This window comes from Balaenoptera musculus, chromosome 1, assembly GCF_009873245.2.
Source record: "Balaenoptera musculus isolate JJ_BM4_2016_0621 chromosome 1, mBalMus1.pri.v3, whole genome shotgun sequence".
NCBI lineage: Eukaryota > Metazoa > Chordata > Mammalia > Artiodactyla > Balaenopteridae > Balaenoptera > Balaenoptera musculus.
The window spans coordinates 37,661,092-37,681,515 of NC_045785.1; the positions used below are offsets into that span (position 1 = coordinate 37,661,092).

A 20,424-nucleotide genomic window follows, 5' to 3' on the forward strand; every position below is an offset into this window, starting at 1 on the left:
CGAAGAAAAAACCAAAAAAACCAAAAACAAAACTGTAACTTAATAGCTGTGTGACTCTGAGCAAGGTAAACCTTGCTGAGTCTGCACAATCTGTAAAATGGAACTGAATACCTTCCTCACAGGAGGCTTCAAGTCTGCTGGTAACACTGTATATTCATCTGGACGGTGGTTATGTTGAAAAAAAAAATCACAGAGTTGTACGTTTAAGATTTGTGCATTGTTCTGTCTGTATTGTCGATTAAAAAAAATATTCACAAACTAAAAGTTGAGAGTTATGTTTTATTTGGTGGCAATTTTTAGGATTTCAAGCCCAGAAGGCAGCTTCTCAAGTAACACTGAGAGAACTGCTCCAAGGAGGCGAGGGGGGAGCTAGGATATATAGGAGTTTTGCAACAAAGGGCAGGTAGTTGGAGAGTACTGTTAAGATTACTGTTGTTTTTTTTTTTTTTTAAAAACTTTGTTCTCATAGAATTTTTTTTTTTTAATTTAATTTTGACTGTGTTGGGTCTTCGTTTCTGTGCGAGAGCTTTCTCCAGTTGCGGCGAGCGGGGGCCACTCTTAATAGCGGTGCGCGGGCCTCTCACTGTCGCGGCCTCTCCCGTTGCGGAGCACGGGCTCCAGACGCGCAGGCTCAGTAGCTGTGGCTCACGGGCTTAGTTGCTCCGCTGCATGTGGGATCCTCCCCGACCAGGGATCGAACCCGTGTCCCCTGCATTGGCAGGCAGACTCTCAACCACTGCGCCACCAGGGAAGCCCCCTAAGATTACTGTTAATTAAAGAAAACCAGAAATCCCAAATTAAGGAATTTAGCGCTTTTCTATGCATGGGAAGATGCAAGAAAGAGTCTGGGCTCACTCAAATCATGCCTTTGCTATGCACCTTAGCTATCTGGGGCCAGTATCCAGTGTTTTCATATCTTGAAATCAGGGCTCACCTTAGGGAGTGGCTGCAGTCTGATGGCTGCTAGATGGCAGGTGTTCTTTGTTTCCTTCCTAAATTCCCTTAGGGCTCACCAGCTCACCTTCGGTGGTGGCTGCACGGCTTCAATCGCTGATGACTGTTACATCCTTTGTTTCCTGATATGGCAGGCAATATTCCATTTACCAGTATGCTATACTTCAATAAAAAGGCTTGCAGTAAATAAAATAAAAAAGAACATTCCCCTTCCAGGATTGTTGTGAGGACTCAATAAATTAATGTTTATAAAGCCTAAATATACATAAAACATAAATGCGCTGCCAGGGTCCACAGTCCGGATACAGAGAGCACTAACTTTTACCTCTTGAAGCCTACAGTCCCAAGGTCTTCCCTGTTACTGTCAACCTCTGTGTTGCAGCTCTTCTCTGGACCTCAGTTTGCCTGACTAAATAATGGGACCAGCTTAGGTGTTTTCAGGGAACTTGGCCAACCCGGCTCTAAGGAAGAGAATAGATCAGAGCGGTGCCTGTAGTCCTTAGGGGGAGCCGACTGCAGAAGAAGCCGCCACGTGGCAGCCGGGCTCTCCTCCCTCTGGCAGCAGAACGAGCAGAAGTTGCCTAGAGCGGCCTGGCGGCGGCGCGCGGTGCAATATGGGCCAGGCAGAGGCGCCCCCTGGCCCCGCCTCCGGGGCCGCTTACTTGGCAGTCGGCGCAGGCTTCACTCACCCGGGAGTTCTCCAAATTCGCGCTGTGGCGTGTGCCCAAACTCCGCCAATCCACCCACCAGCATCCTGAGGAAGGGATGGTGCAGCCTCCCAGCTCAGGCATCCTCTCCCCAGCTTGTTTCTGGGGACAGGGGCGGGGTCCACCACTGCGCGTGATGTTGAATACCCGGCCCCAGCCCCTCCTCTGGGAGGAGCTTCCGCATCACCGCCAGACTTAAGTCCCTGTCTCCAGTCTCAGGCCAGTTTCTTGCTGCCCACCAATCCCGGAAGCTGAGGCCCATTGGGTCGCTAGCAGGGCACAGGACTGAGCTGAAAAGCCATACATCCCTGTTAACGTCCTGTGCTCGTGCCGAGGTGAGTTTCTCTTCTGCTGCCCCATCTTTGTCGTAGTGGAGATGGCCTCGAATCTTCACTACAGATGTGTCCGCCCCCGGGTTAGAGCGAAGAGCAAATGCTGAGGAGGCGGCCCGACTTGGTTTCTGATTTGAGCTTCCTCTTATTCGCTGAGTGATCTTGGATAAGTTCTCAGTTTCTCTGGATCTCAGTTTTCTCAGCGGTAAAATCAGTTCCTACATCAGCACTGTATGTAACAAGAGTTAAGTGAGATAAAGCTCTTAAAGCTCCCGGCACATACTGTCAGTAAGTTTTGGTTGCCATCTTCTTTTTGTTTACCCACGAACACGATTTTTTCAGGAACTCCGGCGTTAATGTGGAATTGCAGAGACGCTTCTCATAAGTGACAGGAGGGGCGTGGGTTCGCTTGCTTAGGCACCTGCCTTGGGTTAGGGAAAGCCAGGGCATGTTTTTCTGTTGACCCCGTGCTCTGTTAAAGTGAGACTGGAATCTGAACCTTCACCGGATGGGGTTAGTATAAATTAACTCTCCCTTCAGCCTGTCCATACTCTGGGCTGCAGGACCTCCCTTAGAAGAGTCTTGATGATTCTGATCAGTCCTGTTACTTTTCCCAAGGTCTCAGTTTTCTTATCTGTAATACAAGAGCAATCCGAGTATCATCCTTTCTGGAGTCACTAGGATTTTTTTTTTTTTTCTTTTTACCGAAGATGATGGTAAAATGCTTTGTTATTTTCCAGAGATGATTTTTTCCAGGTTATCCAAGAAGTAAAGGAAGAAGGTGATGGAGGCAGTGACTTTATCAAATGCCCCTCCCGCTGACAAGATCTCCCCCATTTGCCGCTGTGTGTGGGGTGGGGGGAGGGAGCAGGCACTCTAGCAGCTACAGGTTTAGGTAGATGACAGGCCCTGACCTCAAGGAGTACCAAGATTTGTGAGGGAAAATGAACAAACAAATGCAGTGATGTGCACAACTGTCAGGACATGGGAGGAGCCAGAAATTTAAACTGCTAGCTGAAGGGTGACCTGCAGTTAGCCAGGCAAGGGTGGGACTTGGGGAAGGAAAGTGTGCAGAGGCCTGGAGTCAAATATGGTGGTTGGTTCTGCAAAGTCTGGAATATGGAGTCTGAAATGAAGAGGTGGAGAGATGGGGGAGGTGGGAGCCAGGTTATAAAGGGTATTACCAGGGAGTTCTGGACATTATCCCGAGGGTAGGAGAGATCTACTGGAAGAGATCCTGGGAATCACATGGTCAGATTTGGGGACTGCTTTGTGGGGAGAGGGACACACTGGAAGCAGAGAGATCCCTGGTTCTGGGAGGGGTGGTCACAGCTAGAGCAGTGGCCCTGGAGTTGGACAGGGATGGGCTGGATAAAGATTTAGGAAGTATATATTCTTTTCACATACATCAAGAAGTCCAGGAAGTGTTATTGCAATCTTAGGTTTTACATTACAGTTTAGAGCAGTGTCTTTCGTAATATTTACAAGTATTTACAGGATTTTTTTCATGCAGCCAGATAGACCAAATCGGCCACTGCTACATATTTAAGGTGGCTTTCCGTCCTGGCTTCTTCAAAACCAGAAGAAGAAGATAAACTCCCCGCCTCCCATCACCTGTCGAAACCCTAATCTGATAATAGTCAGAAATGCCTCAAACAAACTGAAATACATTAGATGGCTTTTTTAAGACCCCCATGGATTATACTGTAGACAAGTTGTCTGGTTTGCTTTAGCACTTGTCATCCAGGGCCTTGAGTCCCTGGTGAGATAGAGTATACAGAAAGAAGAACATGGTCAGGCACTGTGCAGAGTGCTTAAAATCTCTTTAGAATTGGGGAGCTGAGATTCAAGCCCAGGTCTGTGCCACCCCAGAGCTTGAAATCTGTGCTGTGTTGCTGGATTTGATAAGTATACTTTTGGACATGTTGAGTCTCACTTACCTGTAAGATATACAGGTGGAGATGTCCAGAGGGAGGTGAATATATAGAACTGGGGTGGGAAGAATTAGTGATTAAGGTGATCACTGAAGACTTGAGCTTGACTAGGGAGTGAGAAGGGATTGAGGATAGAACCCTGAGGGACATCAGTATTTATGGGGAGCAGAGAGGAAAGGCCCATCCAGCCAGGGAACACTCACGTGAATACTGCTTCCTCTTCTTCCTGTGTTTTCAAGTTTCCTGTATCAAGGCAGCTCTAGAGCCCTCCTCTGAGAAAGGAAGACTGAGCCCCAGAGAGAAGGAACCTAGGCACTGACCTGGGAATAATAAAACCTGAATCCTGATACTACCCTCACCCCCCTCTCCCCACACACCCAGCTTTTCTCTCTTTTCCATCTAGAACCTCTCCCAAGATAACATGAGGGTTTCTGAGTTCTGCCAGAGGTCCAGCTAGGCAGATGCTGACAAGCTCAGAGCCTTTTAATGTTGGGCTGGCTGAAAGGCTGTTGCACCAGGCAGAAGATGAGGAAGTGAGGAGCTGGTAGAGGATGACTTCCTGTCCTATAGGAAAACATCTGTCTTCTGCCTTCTGTTCTGTCCTTTGGAGCTCTTGTTCTTTGCAGATCTGTGTTTGCCGTTTCTACCTCTATGATCCCTGCCCCTCCAAGCCTTAGCCTTTTTTTTTTTTTTAGAAACTGTTTATTTTCCGTCAACCTATTTCCATTTTAAGAGTTTGTGGAAGAACAGCTTAAGACCACTCAGTGGTTGTTCCTACCCACTCAATGGTTGTTCCTACCCACTCAGTGGCCTGAGCAGTGGGAGCTGTAGACCAGTCTTCAGTGGCAGGCTGAGCACTCCAGTCTTCAGGGGGGAACTGCTGAATAGGCACAGGGCACCTGCACGCCTTGGGACCAGTCTGCCACCTTAAGCCTTAGCCTTTTTGGTTTTCAGTTTCACAAGCAAAAGAAAGGGAGAGGCAAGCATGAGGTTTCTTCTTCCTTTTCCCCTGAGGCCAGGTTTTTGTTCACACTCTCAGCCCAGGTGTAATTTCAGAGCCATCCCTTGTGTTCTGGTAAATCTGGGAGAGGTCAACAGGTCATAGGTTGAAGATCAAGCCCAGGAAACCAGCCACAGACCCTGGTCGCAGCTAGCAGGCTAGTTCCTCCTGTGAAGTCCAGACATGTTTGCCTGATCCCTGGGCAGGTTAGTGCCCCTGGGAAGTTTGGTAATGAAGAGTATTGCCTTCAGTGGTCCGTGGTTTGCTGCCCAGGTTGAACGTTTTTGTTTGTTTTTGTTTTAGCAGAAAGGGTGGTCTCCATAAGGTTATGCTAGACTATAAAATTCTTCCTGAGTCAGAAGTATTAGGAAAGACAATTTTGGTGTGTTGGTTATAGTTACAATTTGTCCAATTACCTGCTCTACCATAATATTTTTTTTTAATAAGTTTATTTACTTATTTATTTATTTTTGGCTGAGTTGGGTTTTTGTCTCTGCGCACGGGCTTTTCTCTAGTTGCAGCGAACGGGGGCTACTCTTGCTTGCGGTGCGCGGGCTTCTCATTGCGGTGGCTTCTCTTGTTGCGGAGCATGGGCTCTAGGCATGCGGGCTTCAAGTAGTTGTGGCTCGCGGGCTCTAGAGTGCAGGCTTAGTAGTTGTGGTGCATGGGCTTAGTTGCTCCGTGGCATGTGGGATCTTCCTGGGCCAGGGATCGAAACCTTGTACCCTGCATTGGCAGGAGGATTCTTTACCACTGCGCCACCAGGGAAGTTCCCCATTTGGAGACTTCTGATTTTCATATCTCTCCAAACAGCGTTGCTCCAATCACCCACCTGCTTCGATCAGTTGGAAATTTTCATGTATCTGTAATTTACTGCTTTCTGCTGCATTGAAGTCCTGTGTCTAGTTCCTCTTCCTGGAAAGACTCTTACCCTTGACTCTTGGGACTGTCCCAACTCATTCTTAAAAGCCAGTGTCATTATTCCCTGGTTCTTGCCCTACAGAAGTCACTTGCTTTTCTGTAGCACAGTGTACATCCACATGTATTTTATAGGTCTGTGTTTACTTGCCTTTTCCCGCCTTTTCCATCAGCTCCTCCTTGAATAGTTGGCTCTGCCACTTAGCTGTTGATTTGGGGCAAATAATTTCACCTCTCTGAGCCTGTTTTTTTCATCTAAAAAATAGTATACTTTCCTTGTAAGACTGCACTCAGGCCTAGTAGCATGGCCAATCAGACCTCTGTAAGAGGGACTCAGAGTCTTTGTAGTTCTGACAACCTCCTGGGAACATTCATTTCATCCTTTGAAAAGGGACCCTTTCCTGAGCCAGTTCTGTCACCTGGTCTCACTTTTTCTCGTAAAGGCCTTTGCCTGTCTTACACTGGTTTGAGACCTCATGTAGTTAAGGCTGGGTACTTCTGGGAAGCCACCTCGCTTTTGTTTTTAGGTTTTAGAGCTCTTTAACCAGAGCTTTAGCCTGATGGAAGGAAGGGCAGCCAGGCTGGTGGTCCCGTTAGTTTTTGTCCAGGAGTTACTGGCTTTGCTTGGTTCCAGGCACCTTGTCTCAGCTGCCTCTGCTCACAGGCATATACACATGACTCTGTGTTTTTTCTCCTATCACCCCTGTGCCCACTTCCTGCTTTACAGGAGTCTTGATCAGTGGGCCCAAGCAGCAGCACTGACCCCACACCATTCTCTTCCCATCTGTGTTTCAGGGGACAATGGCGGCTTCCTGTATCCTCCTGCACACTGGACAGAAGATGCCCCTGATTGGACTGGGCACCTGGAAGAGTGAGCCTGGCCAGGTGAGGGATGGGAGATTAGGAGGGGGGCTTCTTGCTCCTCTGCTCGGGAAAAGGCACTATTCGGGAGAGGGTGTCTGTGTTTTTTCTAGCAGTCCCCCCCACTATGCTTCACCTCAGGTGGGATGAGCCTGGAGGGCAGTGGGAAGAAACAAGGGAAGAAGGGACCAGCAGTGAGCACTTGGCTTCCACAGCTGATTCAGAGGAGTGGTTGAGGGGCCCAGCACGGCCTAGAGTGTAGGAAGGAGCCCTTTCCCTGACTGGATCTGCACTGCTGTGAAGACATGGGACCCCTCTGTGCCTGACCCTATGCTGACCCCTAATATGCCACTTATCACCCTGTGCTGTGATCATGTCTCCTGTTCCACGCTGGGTTCCTTGAGGCCAGAGATAGGCACACAGCAGGTATCAGGGTTTAAAGAATAACTAGGTCAACTGTTTAGACTGAAGGTCAGCAAACTTTTTCTTAAAGAACGAGGTGGTTAATAATTTAGATTTTGTTAGACAACTTGCAAAATGGAGGTGATTATGTACTTATGTAACTATTTAAAAATATAAAAATCATTCTTAGCTCAACGGCCGAAAAAAAACAAAAGAAAACTGCTAGAGTTTAGCAACCCCTGGTGTAGACCCTTCCAGCCCAGGGAGCCTGGGAGCAGAGACCTGTTTTCCTAGATTGACACAGGGAGAGATTCAGCTTACACCTGGGGTAGAGCATCTCCTCAGGGCTTGTTCCCTGTGCTTGGAATCTGAGTCAGAGTTTAGAGAAGTTTGGGAGGGACTCTGGCAAAGAGAATGGCCTCTTCTCTCTGGAATTTAGGCTGGGATTTGTGGTGTGGCTGGATGAACTCTGCCTTTTTTCCCTTTGCTTTCCTTCCTACAGCTGCCTAGGAGCCTGGTTCTGTAGGCAGGCACTTACATGGACTGGGATGAGTCCAGGAGCTAGATGAAGGCAGTTGGTGACAGCCAGAGCCAGGGCCAAGATTGGGGGCAGGGATGGAGGGGATGGGGAAGGGTATGGAGCAGCAGGAGTAGGGTCAGGTGTGAGGGACATATGTCTGGATTGTAAGAGCTACACATAAATGGGGATCTTGAGTGGCAGGGGCCTGGCACCCTTAGTTCTGCTCCTAATGCCATGTTAGTCTGGTTTTTAACAAATTGACTGACCTGTCCTCCTCCTTGGTGTCTGCTTTCTTCTCTTTTGGTGGGGGACTCTGAGCCCAGCTTCCATCTCACTTCTCTGCCTTCCTTCATTTTCTCCTCCCTCACCTCTTCTGCTCGCCTGAGCTCTCTTGGTCTACATGGCTTCCTAAGGGTCTCTCTCCACGTGGCCTTGCCCTGGGAACTATTTACCTGTGTATCATGTTTCCCTAACCAGCTCCCCAGGGCTGGGGACCTGTCTCCATGACTACACTTCTGCCTTCTGTCCTCTGTCAATGTATCCATCCACCTTCTGAGCATCTAGCTGAGAACACATTGTTTGTTTTAGCTGGGCCCTGCTGAGATTGCTTGGAAGGAACCTTGGAGGTTAGTGGGGTGGGGACAAAGGGTTTGGGGACTCTGAAGAGACTTCTGGTCCCCGAGACTAGAGCCATCTTCTCATTTCCACTGCATGGATGACTGCAGTGGTAAATTCCTGCCCCCTCCCCGCATCAGTGACTCTCAGGAGGGCATTTTCTGGTCCAGACCAACAGAGCTAAAACTTCTGCTTTTCTCACCTGGCAGGTAAAAGCAGTTATTAAGTATGCCTTGAGTGTAGGCTACCGCCACATTGACTGTGCTGCTATCTACGGCAACGAGACTGAGATTGGGGAGGCCCTGAAGGAGAATGTGGGACCTGGCAAGGTGAGGACTGGGGCTACAGAGGGGTGGGGTGAGAACTCAGAGGCTGGGGCTGAGGCCTGGCGAGAGGGATCTGGCATCAGCTTCCTTCTAATTCCTCTCCCAGAGGTGAGGGTGGGTGAGATTGGGTGCACTTGGCTCTTCTAACTATGGACCCTGCCCCCTGTACTAGTTGGTGCCTCGGGAGGAGCTGTTTCTGACTTCCAAGCTGTGGAACACGAAGCACCACCCCGAGGATGTGGAGCCTGCCCTCCGGAAGACACTCGCTGACCTCCAGCTGGAGTATTTGGACCTGTACCTGATGCACTGGCCTTATGCCTTTGAGTGAGCCTTGCCAGAGTCTTCATCCAGGGAATCGGGGGTTGGCGGAGTCATGTTAGTAACTTTTTGTAAGTCACAGTAGCAGAACAGGAGGGGAACACTCAGCCTTTTCTGCTACAGTTTAGCTACAAAAAAGGGGTGCAGCCTCACATGGTGTGTATCCTAGGGTGTACATGGGTGGTCCCTCCTGCTGCCTTTGTACATTCGGGAAATGTACTAGCTTCTGCTGACCTAGGCCCTGGGGTTGCAGTAGAGTAAGCTCCCACAGAGGGTGTGAGAGGAGCCGACCATCAGCTCTGTGCTCTGTGCTTGAAGAAGGCTGCAGGGGCATGCAACTCCCCGAGGTGAAAGGAGTTAAGGAAGACTTTCCAGAGGAGAGGAGATATAATGTGTCTAGGAAGAAGAAGAGGGGGGATGGGCATTCCACATAGAGTTAACACTTGGGTTATGACCTGGAAAGGTGAAAAACCATGCTTGTTTCTCATTCTTGGCCCTTTACCCTTTCTGGGCTTGGATTATGGGATGTAGCATGGCTAGACGGGCAGGTAAGCAGGAGCCTGGCGTTTGTGCCCACACCTTGGGGGCTGTCTTTCACTCAGGCGGGGCGACAACCCCTTTCCTAAGAATGCTGATGGGACTATACGCTATGACTCCACCCACTACAAGGAGACCTGGAAGGCTCTGGAGGCACTGGTGGCTAAGGGGCTGGTGCGGGCACTGGGCCTGTCCAACTTCAGCAGTCGGCAGATCGATGATGTGCTCAGTGTGGCCTCTGTGCGCCCAGCTGTCCTGCAGGTGAACACAGCAAAGATCAGTTGGTTTGGGGGCAGTGTGTGTGTGTGTGTATGTAAATGAGCATGAGTGAGCAGATGATAGGTCTACTTCAGAGAGACGGCTAGAAAGTTGTCAGAAGTGTGGTGCAGTAATCCTCTGCTTCAGGAAGGGCATTGAAGTGTGGGAAGAGAATGAAATAGTGGAAAACTGTCTAGAGAGTGAGAAAAGCAGGTTGAGGGGAAGCGGGGGGTCAGTGATGCAGGGTTGGTCAGGATGTGCATGTCTGGGTGGGGCCAGCAAGCTGGCTATGGCCACCTCATGATGATAGGTTGTTTCTTGGCTCAGGTGGAATGCCACCCATACCTGGCTCAGAATGAGCTGATTGCCCACTGCCAAGCACGCGGCCTGGAGGTGACTGCTTATAGCCCTCTGGGCTCCTCTGATCGTGCTTGGCGTGATCCTGCTGAGCCTGTCCTGCTTGAGGAGCCAGTGGTCCTGGCACTGGCTGAAGAGCATGGCCGCTCTCCAGCTCAGATCTTGCTCAGGTACGCAATCTTGGGGAAAGACAGTCAGGTTAGGGAGAAGGCTTCTGGGTTGGGAGGCAAGGGTTGAGGGGTTCCTTATCCAAATGCCTGGATGAGGCTGAGAATCCTGCCGTGTCATCTGGGGAGAGGCCACTCTAAGGCATGTTCCCTATTCCAGTGAGGCTCAGGGGTTCCAGGAGCTCAGAGAAGGCTGCATGGAGGACCAAAAAAAAAAAGTGCTTATGTGTACTGACTCCAGTATAGATTCCTCATCTATACCTCAATCCCCCACTCAGGTGGCAGGTCCAGCGGAAAGTGAGCTGCATCCCCAAGAGTGTCACACCTTCCCATATCCTTCAGAACATCCAGGTACTTGGTGATGTGTCTGTCTGTCTTCTTTAGTCCACTGGGACACAGTCGGCCCTGACTCTGTTTGGCTAAGAAGGCATTATTCTGGAACCCCAACTTCCACTCGCAAAACTGGCTTTCCTGACCCCCCCCGCTCCCATCCCCAGGTGTTTGACTTCACTTTTAGCCTGGAGGAGATGAAGCAGCTGGATGCCCTGAATAAAAATTTGCGATTCATCGTGCCCATGCTTACGGTGAGTGTGTATCACCCACCAGAGTCAGGGAATATGAGATTTGAGGCAGGATTCTGGCCTAAGTCTGGCCTCAACCTTGCTGGCCACAGGCTTGGCAGGATGTTGTTGTTGGTAGGATTGCTGTCCTGGACACAATGGGCTCTTTTTTCTTTGCTGTGCTCCGGGAAGTAGTCTGGGTGAGGGATAAGGCATGTAACCTGTGAGTTCCAGTCCTGCATCTCGATACCTTGTAACCTAGAACAAGTTATTTAACTTCTCCAACCTTCAGCTTCCTATGTGTAAAAAGATCCCAGTTCCTGACACATAACAATTACTCAGTAAATGATATAAATGGGACATTCTCAACCTTGTTAGAGGTTTCCCTGTTGCACATAGGGAAATAAAGTGTTCCTTATCCCAGCTGAGACTGCAAACTCTTAGGGGCAGGGTCAGCCACGTACCAGGCTGTGGGTTTGGTGCTGGAATGCTCTTGGTACTGTGGCATTCTCTGAGGCCCTAGCCTAAGTCACTGCCATCTGTCATAGTGCTGTACACAGGTAAGGCTGTTGAGTAAGATTCTTGGGAAAAGATGTCCTGGGTCTTTGGAATGTCAGCTCCTACTAATGGAGTCATCTGTCTCTCTTTCCAGGTGGATGGGAAGAGGGTCCCAAGAGATGCAGGTCACCCTCTGTACCCCTTCAATGACCCATATTGAGACCACAGCTTCCTGGCTTCCTTTTCATCTCTCCAGCTATAACATCCTGCCATCCCCAGAAAGAATGAGTTAATAAAGCCATTGGAGTATCCATCCATGATACTTGCTTGTCTTATTTGTCTGGTCAGACCTGATATGGAAACAGTTTCTTTTAGGGATGCTGGGTGTGACCTGCCATGAGTCCGAACTCCCTTATCTTTCTTGATTCTGGAGAAACCAGTGTGTAGCTGAATTCCATGTCCGCCTTCATAAATTATAAGGTATATTAGTGGCGTCGCGCCACCTAGAGGCATCTCTTAGCACTACATGCCATCCCAGTGTAGTTTTAGTGAGAATGCCAAAAATTGGTCACTTACGGACTGAGATCAGGGCAGCGAGAATCCTGTGGTTTCTTTACACTTCTGGGCATGGGTCTTGAGTTCCTGCATCCCGCCCACCCATCTAGTCAGTGCCTAGATTTAAGAATATAAAGAGCCAACAAAACTTACATTCTGAAGTTTGGGAGTCCCAGCTTGGAAAATCAGGAAAGCTGGGGACAGGGTCTTTTTCTCTCAGACACTATAGTCAGTGTGCATAGGCTACCTGAAGGAGGCAGAGTCAGCACCAAAGTTTGTCACTGTACCTAAGGTCCTATCTTATATATTTTGTGGTCCCACCAGAGACTGAGATTTTGGGTTTTTAGCAGGGTTTTTGGAAAATCCCTCTAACCTCCGGTCACACAAAATTCATTTTAGTTTTCTAGTTAAACCATTGCTCTTCATTCAGAAAATATTTATGGAGTACTTAGGCACTATGTGAGACCCTGGGGATATAGCTATAATCAAGACACATAGGTCCCTACAGTTTACTTGAGACAGACTAAGTAATTGCGTAATTAGTTTAATTGCAGTTGGAAGAAGTGCTATGAAAAAGCGCAGAGTGAGAAGCTTACTGATTTAATCAGCTGAGATCTGAAGGATGAGTAGGGAATAATTAGTTAAAAGAGGTGAGAATGGTAATAGTGTTCCATGCAAATTGGATAGCCTTGAAACTGAAAGAAGTTGTAAAAACCTAAAGAAAGAAGTCTGTGACAAAGTGAGCAGGGGTGGAATGGCATGAAATAATGCTGGAATAAGGTAGGCACCTGGTGATGTAAGGCCTAGGAGACTGGGTTAAGACTTTAGGGTTTTAATTTTATTTATTTAATACATTTATTTATTTATTTATTTATGGCTGCGTTGGGTCTATGTTGCTGTGCGGGCTTGTCAGCGAGCGGGGTCTATTCTTCGTTGCGGTGCGCGGGCTTCTCATTGCGGTGGCTTCTCGTTGTGGAGCACGGGCTCTAGGCGCGTGGGCTTCCGTAGCTATGGCTTGTGGGCTCTAGAGCGCAGGCTCAGTAGTTGTGGCGCACGGGGTTAGTTGCTCCGTGACATGTGGGATCTTTCCGGACCAGGACTCAAACCCATGTCCCCTGTATTGGCAGGTGGATTCTTAACCACTGCGCCACCAGGGAAGTCCAAGACTTTAGGCTTTTTAATCCTGAATGAAGCAGGAAGCCATGTAAGAGTTTTGAGCAGGAATAACATGGCATGATTTGTGTTTTAGAAATACAGTGCTGGTGCAGTGGGGAAAATGGATTAGTGGGATAAAAAGTGGTTGTAGGGAGGCATGTTGGAAATTAGTCTTTATTTTATTTTATTTTATTTTATTGAAATATAGTTGATTTACAATGTTGTGCCAGTCTCTGCTGTACAGCCAAGTGACTCAGTTATACACATACTATTTTTTTAAATATTCTTTTCCATTATGGTTTATCACAGGATATTTAATATAGTTCCCTGTGCTATACATTAGGACCTTGTTGTTTATCCATTCTAAATGTAATAGTTTGCAACTACCAACCCGAGAAGTTAGTCTTTTGTCTCTGGTCCTTTCTACCTGGAACAATCCACCTGTTAGCCTACTGTTAGATGAACATCTATTACTTAAACATTCAGTTTAGCTGTCACTTCCTCTGGGACATCTTTCCTGATCTCACCCTCCCCAGGTGGCTTGCTATATGATTCCATAGCTCCCTTATACCCTTTCACGATCCAACTTTCCACAGTTATGAGGTAGCATGAGTTTGAAATGTATTAGTTTGTTGGGGCTGCCATAACACTACCACAGAGTGGGTGATATAAACAACAGAAATTTGTTTTCTTACAGTTCTAGAAATTAGAAATCTGAGATCAAAGCATCAGCAGGATTGGTTCCTTCTGAGTGGTGTAAGGGAAGGGTTTGTTCCAGGCCTCTCTCCTTGGCTTGTAGATGGACATCTTCTCCCTGTGTCTTTACATTGTCTTCCCTCTGTGCACATCTGTGTCCAAATTTCTTTTTTTGTTTCTTTCTTTTGTTTTGTTTTTTGGCTGCACCACATTGCTTGCAGGATCTTAGTTCCCTGACCAGGGATTGAACCTGGGCCCCAGCAGTGAAAGCGTGGAGTCCTAACCACTGGACTGCTAGGGAATTCCCTGTGCCCAAATTTCTTACAAGGCTGTCATATTGGATTAGGGCCCATCCTAATGATCTTATTTTAACTGAAGACCCTGTCTCCATATACAGTTACATTCTGAGGTACTAGGGGTTAGTACTTAAGTATATGACTTTGAGGAGGGAGGACACAATTCAGCTTATATCAGGAAGTGAAAGTTGTCATAACATCAAATTATTCACTAATAAGTTGACTACTTAGAAATTATTCTTAACTCAAACATCTCACCCTGCTTAACATTAGCATTTCTCTATTGACATCTTTGTCTAAATCACTGGGCGGTACAGTGCACATCCACTGAAAAGTGAAATTGCAAATCTTGCAAAAGTTAACAGTACTTTATGAAGCAATGGAAGTGATGTTGGAAACTTAACACATCATACCCAAAGCTATCGAAAAGTGAGGATCTGATAGTTAATTGGGAAAGAAAATCAAAGATGAAGACACTAGACTTCAAAAGAGGATATTTGGCTTATCAAAGTATTAAGGAAGGCCTTTGGGAAAACTATGAAGTCCTTAAGTGTTTTTGCAAAAAGGATTCTTTATATGATTGTTTTGAGTAAAAACCACCAACTCAGATTTTAAAATGAGATTTGCCTTTATAAGACTACATTATAGAGGAAGGGAGTGCTTACCAGCCAGAGGCTAGCACCACCACACTCCAGTTCCTTACATCAAAATTTTTTATACACAAGTACAATCTAAGACCCCTTTCAGAAACTGCCCTGCGGTCTGCAGGGAGGAGGGGATATCTCACAGTCAAGTAGGAAAAATGAGACCTTGTGACATTCTGTAGGAGAGAGAATATGAACCTTGTAGTCAAAGTCTGGCAAACTAACATAAACAACAAGGTCCTACTGTATAGCACAGGGAACTATGTTCAGTGTCCTGTGATAAACCATAATGGAAAAGAATGTAAAAAAAAGAATGTATATGTGTGTATAACTGAGTCATTTGCTGTACAGCAGAGATTGGCACACCATTGTAAATCAACTATACTAAAAAAAAAAAAAGTCTGGCAAACCAAAAAAGAATACTTGGTGAAAGGGGACTGATAACATACATATGAAAGAGGTCACAGTGTTTGTCCAGGAAAATGTGATCTATGAAGGAGTCCTGATATTTGTCCAAAGAATTAAAACATTGAAAATCACTTCATTGGTTTGAGATGTTAACTTCTAGAATGTTAATGACAAGTTCTGTTGATTTTCCTCTTTGAGGATCATCTGCACTTTGACATCTGTATATTCATAAAGCTATAAATATGCCTGTCCAGATGTGTCTTTGTTTTGTTTCACTACCTCTTGGGCCTTTGGCCTTTTGAGGTTTTTTTTTTTTTTTTTTTTTTTTAAAGGAACTCCTTTATTTATTTATTTTTGGCTGTGTTGGGTCTTCGTTTCTGTGCGAGGGCTTTCTGTAGTTGCGGCAAGTGGGGGCCACTCTTCATCGCGGTGCGGGGGCCTCTCACTGTCGCCGGCCTCTCTTGTTGCGGAGCACAGGCTCCAGACGCGCAGGCTCAGTAGTTGTGGCTCACGGGCCTAGTTGCTCCGCGGCATGTGGGATCTTCCCAGACCAGGGCTCGAACCCGTGTCCCTGCATTGGCAGGCAGATTCTCAACCACTGCGCCACCAGCGAAGCCCGGCCTTTTGAGGTTTTAATAGGTTTTATATAACATGACAAGCAAGCCTGAGCTAGTATAATGAATACATGGAGAGCATATATTTTTGCCAGGATAATTAATCCACATTTAATTTACATTTAAATCTCATTCTGTTTCATTTCCCTACATCCAGGATCTACCTGAATTAATTAAACAGTTGTTTCTCTCTCAATGGAGTGGAGAACCGAGATTGTTTCTTTAATTTTAGGGATGTTTCTTTCTAATTGACTTTATAGTTTAATAACTTGTGTTGACAACAGTGTAAACGTCACCTTGAGCTATGATCATGAGGTCAAGAGCCATTCAATTCTGCCACAACAGAGGTAGATGATACTTCTATTTGTGGAGATCCAGTGTGTCATTTTTTTCATTAAAGCTTTACTCTAGTATTCCAGAGACATTAACATGACTTGTGCTGGCCAATGAAAAAAAAAAGTGATTGTGTGTTGGTTCTGGGTGAAAGTTTTAAGAGCAAGTGTGAGTTCCAACATATTCACTCTTACCCTCTGAAACAGTGACAGGCAATACTCTATATTATTTATGGTTGCTGTTCCATCAGCTTGAGACCCAGAATGAGGATGACACAGAACAAAGCCTCCAGCTGACCTGATATGAAAATATAGTAAGAGTGGAAACTGAATCTTATTGAATGAAACCATTGAAGTTTTGGGTTTACTTGCTACTGCAGCAAAATTTACCCTGTCTTTTTTTTTTCTTAATTTAAAAAAAAAATTTTTATTTATTAATTAATTAATTTATTTATTTTGGCTGCACCGGGTCTTAGTTGCAGCATTTGGGATTCTTAGCTGCGACATGCAAACTTCTTAGTTGCTGTGTGCATGTGGGATCTAGTTCCCTGACCAGGGGTGCAAACTGGGCCCCCTGCCTTGGAAGTGTGGCGTCTTACCCACTGGGCCACCAGGAAAGTCCCTACCCTGTCTTAATTAGTACAGTTATCTAATATTTTATTTATGATGTATGCAGTGACATTCATAAGTGAAAGGGGCTTACAGTTTTATTTTTTATATTTTCCTATTTCTGGAATCAAGACTACATTACCTTTGGGAATTCCCTGGAGTTCCAGGGGTTAAAACTCTGTGCTTCCTCTGCAGGGGCATGGGTTCAATCCCTGGTCAGGGAACTAAGATCCCACATGCTGTACTGCACGGCTTAAAAAAATAAAAAAATAAAAAAGACTACATTGGGACTTCCCTGGTGGTGCAGTGGTTAAGAATCCGCCTGCCAATGTAGGGAACATGGGTTCGAGCCCTGGTCCAGGAAGATCCCACATGCCATGGAGCAACTAAGCCCACGCACCACAACTACTGAGCCTGCACTCTAGAGCCCGTGTGCCACAACTACTGAGCTCGCATGCCGCAACTACTGAAGCCTGCATGCCTAGAGCCCGTGCTCTGCAACAAGAGAAGCCACTGCAATGAGAAGCCCGCGTACCGCAAGGAAGAATAGCCCCAGCTCGCCGAAGCTAGAGAAAGCCTGCGCGCCGCAACAAAGACCCAACACAGCCAAACATAAAATAAATCAAATAAATCAAAAAAAAAAAAAGACTTGGGGCTTCCCTGGTGGCGCAGTGGTTGAGAATCTGCCTGCCAATGCAGGGAACACGGGTTCGAGCCCTGGTCTGGGAAGATCCCACATGCCACGGAGCAACTGGGCCCGTGAGCCACAATTACTGAGCCTGCGCGTCTGGAGCCTGTGCTCCGCGACAAGAGAGGCCGCGATAGTGAGAGGCCCGCGCACCGCGATGAAGAGTGGTCCCCGCTTGCCACAACTAGAGAAAGCCCTCGCACAGAGATGAAGACTCAACACAGCAATCAATCAATCAATCAATAAGAACGTGAATTTCTTTAAAAAAAAAAAAGGCTACATTAACTTTTCTTTTTTTTTTTTTGCTATACATAAATGTATGTGTTCAACCTACCATCTTTAACTAAAAGTCTTCCCTAAATCTTATTAATAAAAATCAGAGTTCTATTATTATCCTAGAAAAGTTTTTGCTTTTTTTCTACGTATGGAAATGTTTCTTGAAAATGTGTTAACCTCACCTATAAAACCATCTGGGCATTTGGGGGGAATGGTGGGATGTCTGACTACCATTTTCAAATGTTTATTATTTATTGATCTACTTAAGGTCTGTTTTTTCATGTGCCAATTTTGACACTTTGTTTATTTCTAGGATCACTCCATTAGGTTTTCAAATTTATTAGCATATAATTATTTTTTTTCAATATTTATTTATTTGTTTGCACTGGGTCTTAGTTGCGGCATGTATGTGGAATCTAGTTCACTGACCAGGGATCGAACCCCGGGCCCCCTGCATTGGGAGCACAGAGTCTTATCCACTGCACCAGCAGGGAAGTCCCAGCATATAATTATTCTTAATACAATTATCTTTCCATTGTGTCTATGGTTTCTGTAGTTATTTCTTCTGCATTTTCTTTTTTGCATTTGCTATCTATATTTTTCTCTCTCTATATTTTTATTTTTTCAAAGAACCAGTTTCTAGTTAATCTTTTATTTCTCTCTTGATTTCTGCCCTATCTTCCTTATGTCCTTCCCCTCTTGTTTGAGATTTCTCTCTTGCTCTTTTTCTAACTTCATGAGTTGAATTCTTTGAGCAATTTTTCTATTTGTTTCCTGATAAAATTTTTTGAAAGCTATAATTCATCAAAATACAGCTTTATCTGTGTCCTATGAATTTTTTTTTGTCCTATGAATTTTAAAATGTAGTGTATTTATTGTCATTCAGCTGTAAGTATTTAACTTCCTTCATGATTTTTTAACCCAAGGGCTATTTATTTATACAATATATAAATGTTAATTTTCAGGGCTTCCCTGGTGGCGCAGTGGTTGAGAATCTGCCTGCCAATGCAGGGGACACGGGTTCGAGACCTGGTCTGGGAAGATCCCACATGCCGCGGAGCAACTAGGCCCGTGAGCCACAAATACTGAGCCTGCGCGTCTGGAGCCTGTGCTCCGCAACAAGAGAGGCCGCGATAGTGAGAGGCCCGCGCACCGCGATGAAGAGTGGCCCCCGCTTGCAACAACTGGAGAAAGCCCTCGCACAGAAACGAAGACCCAACACAGCCATAAATAAATAAATAAATAAATAAAAATTTAAAAAAAAAAAATGTTAATTTTCAGTGCAATAAAGCTTTGTGGTTAGAGAAGATGGTCTATATGAAAATGATAATGATTCTTTAGAATGTATTGAGGCTTTCTTTGTGGCCTAATACTGGTCCATTTCTGTAAGTGATCTATGATGTTTGAATGTAATGCGTATTTGCTGTTTTTTGGGCATAGATTTCTATATATTTAGTCACTAGAGCATATTAATAATATTAGTCATGTCTTCTCCATCTCTGCTTACTTTTTTGTCGCCTTGTTTCTGAGTGACATGAGTTAACAATTTCAGCTACAATTGTTGACTTATCTCTGTTTCTTCCGCAATTCTTATAGTTGTTGCTTGATATATGATGGATATATCTAAGAAGTTTATTTCACTCTTATATAACATTTTTGGAGTAAGCAGCCCAGAGCTTGTATGGTGGCTCCGTGATGCTAGGAACCTAGGCATCTTACTGATTTGTCATTCCTGGTGCATCGCCGTGATTGACTTGGTCCAAGTTAGTTCACCACCTCATCTTCTGAAAAGAGAAGCCCCTTCCCTTTGATGTTGCTATGTGGAAGATGCACACATTGCTTTTGTTCACTTTCCATTGACCAGAGTGTCATCATGTGAGCACTTCTAGTTCCAGGGGACCTTGACAATTTTGGTTTTTATTCTGGGGGTTATGCACTAAAATAAATGCATAAATAAATAAAAATCAGGGTTCTATTACTACTATAGAAGAGAAAAATCGATATTGGAAGACAACTAGGAGTCTATCACAAGATCTCAGTGTTTTGTGTGTAATCATTCATTTAATCCCTGTCTTTTCCATATACTTCTTCTACCCTCAACTTTCTCTCAGTTCAACCTCCTTTTTGTTTTACCCTCTCCAAAAAATAAACTTCCAGTTTTCCATTGCCCTGGGGAAGATGATTTAGAAGGTCTAACTGCTTTTTATTTTTTTAAATTAACTTATTTATGTATTTATTTATTTTTGGCTGCGTTGCTGCACACGGGCTTTCTCTAGTTGCGGCAAGCGGGGGCTACTCTTCATTGCATTGCACGGGCTTCTCATTGTGGTGGCTTCTCTTGTTGTGGAGCACGGGCTCTAGGCACGCAGGCTTCAGTAGTTGTGGCACGCGGGCTCTAGAGCGCAGGCTCAGTAGCTGTGGCGCAGGGGCTTAGTTGCTCCATGGCTTGCGGGATCTTCCCGGACCAGGGATCGAACCTGTGTCCCCTGCATTGGCAGGCGGATTCTTAACTGTGCCACCAGGGAAGCCCGCAGGTCCAGGTCTTTATCCCTAAAGATTTCAAACTGCCTGAGTCTTGACAGAATGGAATAAGAATCCTCCCCAAGAATCTTTCTCAGTATGTCTGAACCTGGACGGAAATAAAATTCCTGTTCTGACCTTTGTAGGCAAGGCCATGGTGGAAGGCAATGGATTATGCTCCAGATGTGAGGAAGTGCAGTTATCTGCCACTCAGCGAGTTGCAGGAAATGAGGCACACTGCTTCCCATAAATGACTTGTCTTGCAACCTTCTGAGCTAGTCATACCTTCTTTGAACCGTGGTTTCTATTTCTACCAAATGGGACGGATAACACCGTTGTCACTAGTAGCGTTGTTGTTAAGATTAAG

General features: G+C 45.8%; 1 protein-coding gene and 1 long non-coding RNA gene across 2 annotated transcripts; one reads left to right on the forward strand and one right to left on the reverse strand.

The window, feature by feature from the left end:
- Positions 1-924: 924 nt before the first annotated feature.
- On the reverse strand, positions 925-1,730 carry LOC118896731. The gene is made up of 3 exons (XR_005020267.1): positions 1,644-1,730; positions 1,280-1,415; positions 925-1,076 (listed from the first exon to the last, which is right to left on the reverse strand). It is a non-coding gene; the product is annotated as an uncharacterized LOC118896731 (long non-coding RNA).
- Positions 1,731-1,755: 25 nt separating this feature from the next.
- AKR1A1 (aldo-keto reductase family 1 member A1) lies at positions 1,756-11,584 on the forward strand. Its single transcript, XM_036854919.1, has 9 exons — positions 1,756-1,996; positions 6,641-6,730; positions 8,453-8,572; positions 8,742-8,893; positions 9,490-9,685; positions 10,010-10,209; positions 10,485-10,557; positions 10,704-10,790; positions 11,419-11,584. Exons 2-9 carry the CDS (start codon positions 6,647-6,649, stop codon positions 11,482-11,484), a joined length of 978 nt encoding a protein of 325 aa, XP_036710814.1. The 5' UTR covers positions 1,756-1,996; positions 6,641-6,646; the 3' UTR covers positions 11,485-11,584.
- The last annotated feature ends 8,840 nt before the right edge of the window (positions 11,585-20,424 follow it).

Excerpts from the sequence above, each read along its gene's own strand:
- AKR1A1 (XM_036854919.1), top strand. The coding sequence starts at position 6,647 with ATGGCGGCTTCCTGTATCCTCCTGCACACTGGACAGAAGATGCCCCTG. Across the intron at positions 8,894-9,489 it reads CACTGGCCTTATGCCTTTGA|GCGGGGCGACAACCCCTTTC; the intron begins GTGAGCCTTGCC and ends TCTTTCACTCAG. Across the intron at positions 10,558-10,703 it reads ATATCCTTCAGAACATCCAG|GTGTTTGACTTCACTTTTAG; the intron begins GTACTTGGTGAT and ends TCCCATCCCCAG.